General features: G+C 63.9%; 3 protein-coding genes across 5 annotated transcripts in view; 2 read left to right on the top strand and 1 right to left on the bottom strand.

The window, feature by feature from the left end:
- The window catches only part of LOC136003656 (voltage-dependent L-type calcium channel subunit beta-3-like), a 1,768-nt gene extending 735 nt beyond the window's left edge, over positions 1 to 1,033 (bottom strand). Inside the window, exon 1 of the mRNA XM_065659464.1 lies at positions 941 to 1,033. Coding sequence (XP_065515536.1) covers positions 941 to 1,033 — 93 coding nt within the window. The remainder of the gene's footprint in view (positions 1 to 940) is intronic.
- On the top strand, positions 7 to 4,116 carry CCNT1 (cyclin T1). Its single transcript, XM_065659529.1, has 3 exons — positions 7 to 1,712; positions 2,071 to 2,141; positions 2,411 to 4,116. The coding sequence occupies exons 1-3, from the start codon at positions 1,511 to 1,513 to the stop codon at positions 3,770 to 3,772; spliced, it is 1,635 nt and encodes a 544-aa protein (XP_065515601.1). The 5' UTR covers positions 7 to 1,510; the 3' UTR covers positions 3,773 to 4,116.
- Positions 4,117 to 4,752: 636 nt separating this feature from the next.
- Positions 4,753 to 11,328, top strand: KANSL2 (KAT8 regulatory NSL complex subunit 2). 3 transcript variants are annotated; one of them, XM_065659532.1, is made up of 10 exons: positions 4,753 to 4,809; positions 5,358 to 5,617; positions 6,182 to 6,360; positions 6,849 to 6,963; positions 7,181 to 7,348; positions 8,144 to 8,306; positions 8,734 to 8,830; positions 9,944 to 10,197; positions 10,602 to 10,775; positions 11,155 to 11,328. In XM_065659532.1, exons 1-10 carry the CDS (start codon positions 4,753 to 4,755, stop codon positions 11,251 to 11,253), a joined length of 1,566 nt encoding a protein of 521 aa, XP_065515604.1. In that variant the 3' UTR covers positions 11,254 to 11,328. The 3 variants fall into 3 exon arrangements, with proteins under 3 accessions (XP_065515604.1, XP_065515603.1, XP_065515602.1); XM_065659531.1 differs by having other exon boundaries at positions 6,792 to 6,963; XM_065659530.1 differs by having other exon boundaries at positions 6,792 to 6,963; positions 11,152 to 11,328.
- The last annotated feature ends 497 nt before the right edge of the window (positions 11,329 to 11,825 follow it).

The following is an 11,825-nucleotide window of genomic DNA, read 5'->3' as shown; positions in this document are numbered from 1 at the left end:
GAGGGTCTTAACTGGAGGAGAAGTGGCACCAGTGACCCCGGGCACGGGGCAGCCTCTGAGCCAGTGGTGTTGGCTCTGAGCCCTTCCTCCTGCTCAGAACCAGCTGCAGCATCAGGATGGGATGCTCAGAACCTGCTTTATGGGGAGTGAGGTGGTGGTGAAAGCTCAACTCCCCCCCAAAGCACAAAGGGAGGCTGGAGATGCATGGATGGGGTCTCACTGCAGAGTTAGCCCTGAAGTGGGGCTGTGAAGGTTGGCACCAGGGACTGGCTGTGCCCCGGAAGGCTGATGTAGAGGGTAAAGGGGCAGTTGGATGCAGGCGTGAGGCCTCACAAGGGAAAAGTCTTGTTCTTGAGCCTCGGAAGCAACAGAAAGCCTTTGGGTTTCTCAGTGGGAATGCTCTGTGTGGGGCTGGCCCTAGATCCTCACTGCAGGGCTGATTCCAGCACTTCCAGCCTTGCTTTCCCTGAATGGGCGGCTTCAGGAGCTCATATTGGGAGCAGAGCAAGGTGTGGACATGGAAAAGAGCTCCCAGGAGTGGTGGGATGGGAGGGAAAAGCTGGGATAGGCCCTGGCAGAGGCTGGTTCCCAGCCCATGGCCTGGGGTGAGCAGCTGTTGAAGGTGGTCTCTAATCAGTGGGCACTGTGTGGGTTTCCCAAAGGAAGGTGCTGTTGGTAACGTGTGTGTAGGGAAAGGCAGCCCTGAGATGGGTTTTATCCCTGCAGCAGCAATGGAATCGTGGGTTAAGATTGGAATGGAAAGAAATCCAGGTGGAAAGGAGGAACCATGGCCTCAGTGCAGCCTTAAAGTGATGCCAGGAGAGCCCAGAGTGAGGAATTGGATTGATGAGGCTGATAGAGGTGTTTTAACTTGGATTTCCTTCTGGCATCATCCCAGGGCAGGGTTAAGGCTCTCTGAGTACCCAGCTCCACTTCTTACCTTGTCAGAGTGGCCAAAGGCTCCCAGTTCCCTGCCTTTGGCTTCTTGGTCTGGAGCAACAGTGTGAGCTGCAAGCTCCCTGTCCCGCTGCATTGCCCTGAGCAGTGTGGCCTGACCCCAGCATGTCGAGGAGATGCAGGTCCTGCCATCAGGAGGCTGCCATTCCCATGGGGTGCTCCTTGTGCTCCTGATGGGAGCCCGTGCTCCTGCAGGTAGAGAGCAGGATGCGTGCTCAGGGCATCGCTGCTCCCCTCTCCCACCTCCCAGTGCTGGTGTCTGAGCTGTCCCATTGGAGCCACCCACACCTTCAGTGCTCTTCCTCAGCTTGGGAAGAGCCAGCCCAGGAGCTGCGCTTGGAATTGCCTGGAGCAGAGCCCCCAGCAGAGCTCGGGGCTGGCAGAGCCTTGACCAGAGCTGCCTGCACCCAAATGAGCCCCAGCAGGAGCAGGGCTGGAGACTGCAGGGTTGGAGCTGGGGCAGGACCCCGCGGGGGTGTCCCCCCTGTGTCCCCAGCCCCTGCAGTGGTGTCAGTGGGCGCTGGTGAGTGCTGAGGGTCAGGCTTGGGAGTTCATGGCTTTCTGTTTCTCTCTCCCTGCTGGTGCCGTCAGCCTGCATCTGACCACCTTCAGCCTGCAGTACACCCCTCCCGTTGTGGCCTGCGTCTGTATCCACCTGGCTTGTAAGTGGTCCAACTGGGAGATCCCAGTCTCCACGGACGGGAAGCACTGGTGGGAATACGTTGATGGCACTGTAACTCTGGAGCTCTTAGATGGTAAGTTTGGGAGCGAGGTTTTCCCCCCCAAAAAAACAAAGGCTCTTCCGTTGTGTTGGCATCTCTGGTCCTGGGTCTGCCTTCAGCCCCGGCCCATGGGCACTGCAGGGACTCCAGGGCTTCAGGTCTTGCCAAGGTTTCAGTGCAGCAGCAGCAGCTTCTGTGGTCCACCAGAGATGGCAAAAGGCACCGAGGGAGATGAGTTTAATGTGGTCAGTGATGGTGGCTCGCAGTATTCCCCTCCTGCAGTAGCTCCGTGGCAGCGGGAGCTCCATCCAGCAGCGAGTTGGGGGTATCCTGACAAGTGCTGCTCTGGCTGGGTCTGACCAAGGGGCCTGGCTTTGTGTCTCCTCTGCAGAGCTAACCCATGAGTTCCTGCAGATCCTGGAGAAGACTCCAAGCCGGCTCAAGCGCATCCGCAATTGGAGGGTAAGGACCTACTCTGGTGTCCTGTGTGTGGCACCTCAGTGTGCCACTGCGGTGCTGGGGGGCAGCAGGGACATTGCATCTGCAGGACGTTCCTTCAGCACCAGACTGAGCTCTGTTGTGGAGACGATGATGGGGTTTCAACCTCACCACTGTGGCCTGGGGCCTTTCCCCCATGGGGAGGGAAGGGGATAAAGCGGATCTAAGTGAGAGCTTGACCCTGCAGCCCTGGGCCAGCCCCAGTGACCCTGTGCTCTCTGCCTTGCCTCCAGGCCTCCCAAGCAGCCCAGAAGTCCAAGGCTGACGAGCACGGGGACGACGAGAGCCTGTCGGAGCAGACCATCCTCAGCATGATCTCCCGGAACAGCAGCTCAGACATGAACATCGCAGGGCTGATGAGCATGTCCACGTCCTCCAGCACAGCGCTGCCACCCGCCCCCGACTCCCCCAGCGAGCAGAGCAGCGACGTGGCCCAGCAGCAGGAGCACTGGTACCCTCCGGCCAAGCTGGAGCCAGCCCAGAGCCACCGGACTAGCGAGAGCTGCGGTGCTGAGCACCCCGGGCAGCAGCAGGATGGGGCCCCCTATCCGAAGCAGGGCAGCAAGAACACGCCGGCGGCCAAGGTGTCGCTCAAGGAGTACAGGGCCAAGCACGCCGAGGAGCTGGCAGCGCAGAAGAGACAACTGGAGAACATGGAGGCCAATGTGAGGTCCCAGTACGCCTACGCTGCTCAGAACCTGCTGGTGCAGCAGCAGCGGGAGGTGCAGGATAGGGACCCATCGCCCATCATCCTGAAGATCCCCATCGGCGGCCCCGAGAACCCCGACAAGGGTGACAAGGGCTCAGCGCTGAAGCTGAGGCTGCCAGTGACCGGCGGTGCTGGGGAGAGGCCGCTGCCCTCCAAGCAGGAGGAGATCAAGATGCGCATCAAGGTGCCCCCGGGCGGGGACAGACACAGCTCCTCGGATGAGGGCAGCGCCAAGGCCCGGGAGCACAAGGAGAAGCACAAGGGGCACTCCTCCAACCACCACCACCACCACCACAACCACCACTCGCACAAACACTTCCCCCCCCAGCTCGGCGCTGGGCCCAGCGGCGCCGGCACCAAGCGCCCGGGGGACTCTAAGCACAGCGGCCAGCCCGGGGCTGTGCCCCACAAGAGCTATGGGCCCCTCTCCTCCTCTTCTTCCTCTTCCCGCAAGAGGCCCTTGCCCGAGGAGGTGGCCGCCGCAGCCCACGAGCACCAGCCCAAAAGCAGCAAAGCCTCCAAAGGCCCCGGGGTGCCCTTCCCGTACCCGCATCTCCCCACGGACGGGGGGGGCCTTCCCTTCGCTGCTGCCAGCAAAGCACGGGGGCCCCACAGCAAACTGGACAAGGGGCCTTCGGGGGCCAACGGGCACAGCTCCAGCCAGGCCAGTGACTACCAGGACACAGTGAACATGCTGCACTCGCTGCTGAGCGCACAGGGCATGCAGCCCACCCCCCCGCCCGCCTTCGACTTCCACTCCTATGGGGAACTCCTGAACCCCCCCCGGGCTTCCAGCAGTGCCAGAGTGGCCCCAAGCACGGACAAACCCCGGCCCCCGCCGCTGCCATCAGAACCGCCCCCCCCGCTGCCCCCTCTGCCCAAGTAATCCCCCCCTTCCTTTTTACTACTGAGTTGGCCCCGCAGCCCTGGGCTGCCCCCAAAGGGCTGTTTGGGCTCCACTGCCTCACCAGAGAACTATTTTATTATAATATAACTTTTATTATTGCTATTTAGAGCGGGCGTTGGTGAAGCTGTGAAAGGATCAAACCCCCTTGCTCTGGTCCTTGCTCCTTCCCTTCCCCCCCTCCATTGACCTGCAGTTAATGGGGGGCTCCGTCCCTGCCCCCCCCTTGTGGGGAACACACATTTTGGGGGGGGATCGGGGGGGTATTTAAAAGATGTCACAGAAAATTTAAGACGTTTTACAAATAATTTAAGCAGTAACTTATACCTTAGTGCTTCGTTGCCTTTAATCTGGGGGCTGGGGTGGTTATTGCGGGTGATGAGGGGAGGGGGAGATGAAGGGGAAGGCAGGGACTGGGGGTGATGGAGCTGCTCTGCTTTTGGGAGTCCATCTCCATCCCTCCCCCTCTGCTGCGGATCCCCCTTCCAGCCCCACCACCCATGGGCATGGGGCCTTGTGGGGTTGTTTCGGGGTGGTTGGTGCTGAACGCTGTTGGGGTGAGGCTGCTCTTTGGGGGCAGAGCCCAGAGGAGCTGCCGGTGGCCGGGCTCAGGCACCGGCTCGGGTCGCACCCGGAGCCACCCCCCGCGGCAGAGCAGCCCCGTGCTGGGTGCTGGCTGTGCAGGGCCCGATCCGGAGGGAGCAGCGCTCCCACCCCCTGTCTGTGCGCTTGGGGAGCTCCTGTTCCACACCGGGCCCGGTTCTGCGGCCGCGGAGCCCCGGTTACCGGTCACCCCTCCCGGTGCCCCGGTCCCGCAGCGCACACGCATGAGTTTCCCGCCACGCCGCTCTCACGTGACCCCCGGGGCTTGGCTTATCCCCGCGGAGTGACAGCTGCTCCCGCCAATCACGCTCGGCACCGGCTCCTTCGCACCCGCCGCTGATTGGCTGCCGGGTGGGCCAATGAGGTGTCGGGGCGGGCCGTGCGCTGAAGCAGCAGGGAGGCCGGACGGCAGCGAGGTAAGATGGCGGCGGCGGGGCCTGTCTTCGGTGCGTCCCTTGCAGCGCTTCACCGCGGCCCCTCCGAGCTGCTCCGGTCCCTGCATCTGCACCGGCTGCGGGAACCGCCCCCCCCCGCCGCCCTCCGCTCCGCTGGCGCTGCCCGGGCCGCTCCCCGGAGCTCCCCTCACGCCCGCCGCCAGCGGACAAAATGGCGGCGCCGGGGGCAGGCGGGCGGTAGGGACTGCGCATGAGCGGCGCCGGGGCGCGGGGTGGGCGGTGGAGCACGTGTGCGGCGGGAGGGACCGGGACCGGGACCGGGAGACGGGCACAGGAGATGAGGGGGGGAGTACCGCGAAATGTGCCGGGATGGACCGGGAGCAGGGGGCTCACCGGGAGCAGGAGTGAGCACCGGTATGTACCGAGTATACTGGGATGCACTGGAATACACTGGGAGCAGGGGATGCCCCGGGAACAGGGAGATGCACCGGGATGTGCCGGGACCAGGGGTGGGCATCGGGGTGTTCCGAGCTCCTGTATCCCCCCCTCAGCTCCCGGTCCCTCCGCAGCTGGGAAGCATGAACCGGATCCGCATCCACGTGTTGCCATCGAGCCGCGGGCGCCTCCCGCCGGTGCCGCGGGCGCAGGAGCCGCTGGCCTGTGCTTTCACCCCGCGGGCCTGCTCCCAGCCCCGCCTGGACGGGCAGGAGTTCTGCATCAAGCACATCCTGGAGGACAGGACCGCCCCCTTCAAGCAGTGCAGTTATGTGTCCGCCAAGAACGGGCGGCGCTGCCCCAACGCGGCGCCCAAGACGGAGAAAAAGGATGGGTGAGTGCCTCCTGAGAGCAGGAGGAGCCTCTCCTGGTGCTGCTGCTGCCCTGCTGTCCTTAGGGGGTGTTGGAAGCTAGAAAAGGGCGCTGGGTGCTGGGGGTGTCCGTGCTCGCTGGTCCATCATCAGGTGGCTGCAGTGATGCAGGACCTGGTCAGGGCTGCAGCTCTGCTGGGGATCCTGGAGCCCTTGCCCGTGGCTCATCCTCAGCACAGATCCTCTGGTGGGGTGGAGCCGGTGGCCGGGGTGCGCTTGTGCTGCGTTGGTGCATAGGAAACGGGGAGGGAAGGACCTTGGTGCTCAGGGAGCGCAGCAGCAGGGCCCAGTTCCCCTCGTGTGGCCGCTGGGTGTCCCCATTCCCTCTGGGACCAAGGAGCTGCTGTGGGCCAGCTTGGGAAGCGAGGTGGGAATGGTTGGGAGCAGAACCCGCTGCAGCGGCTTTAAGGACCGAGCTCTGCGCCGCCTCAGTGCTGCCTGTCCCTGCAGGCCGAGGCACTGCCCGGGCTCCAGGGGCTGATCCTGCTGTGCCCCGGGGCGGTGCTGAGCCCCTGTTTTCCCCCCAGCACCTCGCTGTGTGCGGAGCATGCCCGGAGGAACGCGCTGGCGCTGCAGGCGCAGGGCAGGAAGCCCCAGGCCGGGGCAGGGGGGGAGAACCTCCTGTGGCAGCTCAGTGCCTACGCCCGTGCCGAGGCGGGCGCTCAGCCTGCGGAGAGCAGCCGCAGCGAAGCCACTCGCATCCTGGGTAAGGGCCACAGGGCAGGAAATCCCTTCTGGCATCATGGAGTTGGGCTGGGATTAAGGGACCTTAAAGCTCTTCCAGCCCCTGCCACGGGCAGGGACACCTCCCACTAGAGCAGCTTGCTCCAAGCCCCGTCCAACCTGGCTAGGGATGGAGCATCCAACCTGTTCCAGTGTCCCATCACCCTCACTTCCCTATATCGAGCCTGAACCCATCACCCTTTGTCCTATCAGTCCAGCCCCTGCTGCAGGTCCCTCTCCAGCGTCCTTGTAGCCTCCTTCAGACACTGGAAGCTGTTCTTTTCCAGGCCCAATGTTCTCAGCCTGGCTCCACACAGGAGCTGCTGTAGCCCCTGAGCATCCCCGTGGCCTCTGGACTTGCTCCAGCAGGTCCAGTGCAGAGACAGAGCCCCTGTGTGGTGTCTGTGTGTGCAGTGCTGGTGCCGGGGGCACGGGATGAGGGACGATGTCCTGTCACCGTGCATCCCGCAGATGAGGACAGTTGGAGCGATGGGGAGCAGGACCCTGTCACCGTGGAGCAGACGTGGCGCGGGGACCCGGACAGCGAGGCCGACAGCATCGACAGTGACCAGGAGGATCCCCTCAAGTGGGTTGGGTGCTGCGAGCTCAGGGCGGCACCAGGAGGGTGGTTATGGGTGATGTTAGAGGTGGTGCGGTTACCCTTTGCGGGGGGCTCCAAGGCTCCCACGTCTTGGTGGTGAGGAGTCCCCATTCAGCAATGGGATGTTCCTGCTCCTGCCCATGGCTCTGTGTGATCCAGGTGAGGGGAGCAGCCCCAATGGGCCCTGCTGGGTGTCTTCCAGGCATGCTGGGGTGTACACAGCTGAGGAGGTGGCTCTCATCATGAGAGAGAAGCTCATCCGGCTCCAGTCGCTCTACATCGACCAATTCAAGCGCCTCCAGCACCTCCTCAAGGAGAAGAAGCGGCGGTTCCTGCACAGCCGCAAGGGCGAGCACGAGGCCATAGGCAAGTGCTGGAGCTCTCTGCCCCCCACCAGAGCTTGGTTCTTCCGACTGGGGGGGTATTGCCTTGGCAAGGGCTGAAACCACCACAGGAGGTGGCTGGGGCTGGCCTCCTGCCTGTAGATGCTGTCCTGGCGTTGGGAAGGTTCCTTTGCTCTTCAGAGTTGTCAGGAAATGGGACTACAAAGGGAATTGTGAGACAAAAGTGCTTGCTTTGGCTGGGATTTCCTGCTTTGGGGGTTCTAAACGCATGGTTTCAGCCTTCAGGCCCTGTGTGGGACAGCCAAGGTTGGTTCCACCACTTGTGCTGTGCTCCCAGAGCCCTGCTCAGCACAGATGCAGCTCCAGCATGGCCTTAGAACAGCTCCTGCTGGGAAAGGCCCTGGAGCATAAAAATAACTGCAGTTTGGTACCTACCAATTTGGTAGAGCTCTTTATAGCCACCCAGGCATGGAAAAGCAGCTCTCGCCCTGTAATTACAGCTGGGAGAGCTCAGGGAAGCTTCCAGACCAGGCACCAGGAGCTGGATTAGGAGAACCCCCTGTTCTGCTGCAGGACTCAGAAGGGATCTCATAGGGAAGGTGCCCCTGCCCATGGACTGGGTGATTTAAGGCCCTTTCCAACCCAGTTCCATAATTCAGAGCTGTTTGGGATGGGATCTGCTTTGCCACCACTGGATACGCTCCCAGCTCATGCATCCAACCCGGCTGCATCGGATGCTCTCTGGAGCTCTGGGTACCAGGGAATGGGATGGAAGCGGGGGCGGGGGGGATGTTCTGAACCCCCTCCCTCCCCACAGGCAGCAGCCTCCTGACGGGCTCCGAGGGGCTCCTGGCCAAGGAGCGGGAGAGCCTCAAGCGTCTCAAGTGCCTGCGGCGCTACCGGCAGCGCTACGGGGTGGAGGCACTGCTGCACCGGCAGCTCCGCGAGCGCCGCGCCCTGGCCTCGGACGGCGCGGCCCAGCAGGTGAGCCCGGTGCTGGGACCCGCCTGGGGTCAAGCAGCGCCGAGGTGTCCGCAGCAGGGTTCAGGTGTGGGGCTGGGGAAGGTGCCCCCGAATGAGATCCAGGGAGGAGCTGGGCAGAGGGAGCCTGGATTTCCTCAGGGATAAATGGGTGAGAAAGACGCCATAGGGTGGTGACACCGTTGGTTTGGTGGGGACCCAAAGGCAGGCCCTTTGGATACACACGAGACTGAATGCGGCCACTTCAGAGCTGTCTCACAATTCCAAGCATTCCAGGACCTGGCTTGAGCTGGGTCTGGGAAGTTCTTCCTCCTGCAGTCAATTCCTGCCTTAGCTCAGCCCTGTTTAATGGAAGGAGGACAGGATGAGGAGATAGAGGGTGCTGAGCCCTTGCTCTCGGTGTGCTCTGAGCCCTGCTCTTGCCTCACAGGCCCACACCACCCGCTCCAGCCAGCGCTGCTTGGCCTTCGTGGATGACGTCCGCTGCTCCAACCAGTCCCTGCCCATGACCAGGCACTGCCTGACCCGTATCCTTTGATCCTGCATTCCTGTTTGCTGGCATTGTGTGTCCCTTCCTCTTCCTCTTGCTCCTTGGCCCTCAATCAAGGCCAGCGGTTTGCCGTAGCCACTGGTTTCAAACAGGAGCCCAGAGGAAGCAGCTCCCGGTCTGTTGGTGCTCCCATCCCTGTGGATCAGCCAATTCGTGTGGGAGCAACAGGAGCCTCTGCCCGGAGCATCCCAACGGGGTCTCCAGTTCCCTGTCCAAGTTAGGATCGTGTGGATGTGCCCTGGGGTAGGTTTGGGTCACGTTGGAGCTGCATTCACTGCTTGGCTTTGGTTGTTCCTCACCCTGGCTCCCACGGAGCTGCTGTGGTTCCTCTCCAGTGCCCATGGAGCTCACACCAAAGCCAGGTTGGATCCCTCTGGAGCAGCCGGAGCTCCAGAATGGGAAAGGTGGGGTTGGGATTCCTTGGGCTCAGCAGCTGTTGATACCAACACCACTTTGCCCATGCGGGAAAGGGATGAGCCCAGGGCTGGGATGCAGGTGGAGCTTCTCCCATTGGCTTTATGGCTGCCTCTAAAGTCAGTGCTTGAGCTGGATTGTCCAGACAGACCCAGATGTGCCCTCTCAGAGGCACTTCCCCCTCCACATCTGCCCTAGGGACAGCTTAGGAAAGTGGGTTAAACCTGCTGCCTTTCCCGGCTGGATGTGGCTCTGGAAGCTCAAGGAGGGGGGGTGGATGTGTCTGACCTGAAAGCCTTGATTCCCACCCAAAACCTGCTTCCCATTGTCATCCGCATGGAGATGGAAACTCGCTGTGGGGACAGGGGATGGGCTTGGGCTGCAGCTCCTTGCTCCTAGTGGATCTGGTTGTGATTAAAGGCAGGAAATCCCATTTACACCTCGGGCAGGAACAGGTTTTCCATTGGGAAGGCAAATACATTGGGAAGATGGGAACACCGGAACTGAGCTCCTGCCTGTGGCCGAAGCGGGTGTGTGTGTGTGTGTGTGCACCGGGAGGGAGCTCTGCCGTTGGGATAGCTCCATGTGAGGGGCTGGGGGGGGCGGGTTCCTGCCCTGGGATGAATGGGGGGGGTTATCCCTGCCTGGGGGTGTTTTCCCTTGACCCCATGCGCAGACATCTGCCAGGACCCGAGCCAGGCGCTGTTCCGGCCCTGCCGGGGCTCTGAGGACGTTCCCTGCCCCAGGGCCGTGCCTCTGAGCCTGGGTGCGGAGCCCAGCTGCCCCCTGCACCTCCGCCTGCCCCCGCCCATGTACGTGCCCGAGCAGGGCCCGGGGGGGGCCGAGGAGCTGGGTGCTGCCCCCATGGAGCTGTACCTGAGCGCAGCTGAGCTGCAGCCCTCCGAGAGCCTCCCGCTGGAGTTCAGTGACGTGAGTGGGGGCCCGGCAGCAAACCCCCCCCCCCCCCCCCCCGTGGGGCTCTATGGGGTCAATCCCCCCCCCCCCCCCTTCCCCAGCACAGATCCGAGGGGATTAGTTTGGTTCTTGCTGCCTTAGGGCACAGGAGTCGCTTGGGGTGGGAGGGGGTGCAGGAGGCTCAGAGCCCCCCGAGCCGCTGTGCTCTCATTTAAATCCTTATTCGAGGCTTTCTAAAGAGGATTTCCCCCTCTTTTCCCATCGGGAATACACAAGGGGTTTAATCCTGGATTATTCTGCCCTGCTCAGCTTAAACCCCTCAGAAATGGGGTTAAAGAGCAAAAAGCAGCGGGGCCCTTGGGGCTGCTCCTGGGGGAGGCACCTCCATGGGTGCTGAGGCTCCGGGTGCTTGTCCTCAGGACCTGGACGTGGTGGGCGATGGGCTCCAGTGCCCCCCCTCCCCTCTGCTCTTCGACCCCTCCGTGGCGCTGGATCCGGCCCTACGAGACGTGGCCGAGGCCGCAATTGACATCTTGGGCCTGGAGGAGCCCGAGGAGCGGGGCAGCGGCTTCCCCCCGGGCCCTGACCTGCAGGTACGGACCCAGAGCCTCGGGGGCCCCCCCATCCCCTGTTCATGGGGTTGCACCCATCCATGGGCTCTGCGCCCCACAGCGTTGTATCCATGGGGTGCTCTGCCTCTGTGGCTGCTCAGTGCCACCTTTGTGATGCTGGGGGGAGCCCCAACCCTGCTCCCCCCACCAGGCCCTCACTGAAGACCTCCAGTTCGCTGTAGCTGCTGGTTTCAAGCAGGAGCCCAAAGGAAATTGCTCCCGCTCCACTGGCGCTCCCAGCCCATGGAATTGCCAATTCCAGCAGGAGCAACAGCAGCCCGGGGGGGGGGGGGGGGGGGGGGCGGTTCACAGCCATCCCCGGTGCTCCTGCGCCCACCCCCTCCCTCTGGTGTCCCAGCAGAGCCCCCCCCTCGCCCCGGAGGAAGCTGCTGCCTCCACCGAGCTCCGTGGAGCCGCCAACGGGAACGTGGGGCCGGGATCCGGGAGCGCCGGGACCTGAGAGCGGCTCCAGGGCTCATCCAGGAGCTGGGGGGGCTCCCTTGGGGAACCCCACAATAAAGTGATGGAGCTCGGAGTCCGTGTCCGTGTCCTGCAGCGAGGGTGCGTTGGGGCCGGGGCGGGGGGGGGGGGGGCACAGAGACCGGGTCCGTGTCGGGCACCTCCGGTCCCTGCGATGGGGGAGGCCCCGCGGCTGGAGGCGGTGACGGCACCGGGACCCCCGCCCGCCCCCGGGCGCGGATTGGCGGCGGCGGGGGCGCAGGGCGGAGCCGGCCCGGTAGAGCCATGACATCACCGTGGCCGCCGCCGCCGGGCCAGCCCCGGCCCCGGCCCCGCTCCCGGCCATGCCGCCCCGCGCCGCCGCCGCCCCGCCGTAGCCCCCGGTGAGTCCGGTAGCGCCGCGGCGGGGGGGGGGAGAGGGTCCCGGGGGGGCCGCGCCGCGGCCGTGGGGCGGGGACCGGGACCGGGGGGAGCGGCGCGGGGTGTCCCCCCCCCTCCCCCCCCCCGCGTGTCCCCGGTTGGTGCCCCCCGAGCACCCCGGGGGGGGGCCCGGTGCAACGCGGCTGAGCCCGG

Source organism: Lathamus discolor, chromosome 23 (assembly GCF_037157495.1).
Source record: "Lathamus discolor isolate bLatDis1 chromosome 23, bLatDis1.hap1, whole genome shotgun sequence".
NCBI lineage: Eukaryota > Metazoa > Chordata > Aves > Psittaciformes > Psittacidae > Lathamus > Lathamus discolor.
This window is presented reverse-complemented; position numbering and strand designations above follow the sequence as displayed.

Bases quoted from the DNA above. Each gene is read 5' to 3' on its own strand.
- CCNT1 (XM_065659529.1), top strand. From the start codon at position 1,511: ATGGCTTTCTGTTTCTCTCTCCCTGCTGGTGCCGTCAGCCTGCATCTG. The intron at 1,713-2,070 runs GTAAGTTTGGGA...TCTCCTCTGCAG, and splicing joins AACTCTGGAGCTCTTAGATG to AGCTAACCCATGAGTTCCTG. The intron at 2,142-2,410 runs GTAAGGACCTAC...CCTTGCCTCCAG, and splicing joins AGCGCATCCGCAATTGGAGG to GCCTCCCAAGCAGCCCAGAA.
- KANSL2 (XM_065659530.1), top strand. From the start codon at position 4,753: ATGAGGTGTCGGGGCGGGCCGTGCGCTGAAGCAGCAGGGAGGCCGGAC. The intron at 5,618-6,181 runs GTGAGTGCCTCC...TTTTCCCCCCAG, and splicing joins AAGACGGAGAAAAAGGATGG to CACCTCGCTGTGTGCGGAGC. The intron at 6,964-7,180 runs GTGGGTTGGGTG...GGTGTCTTCCAG, and splicing joins GACCAGGAGGATCCCCTCAA to GCATGCTGGGGTGTACACAG.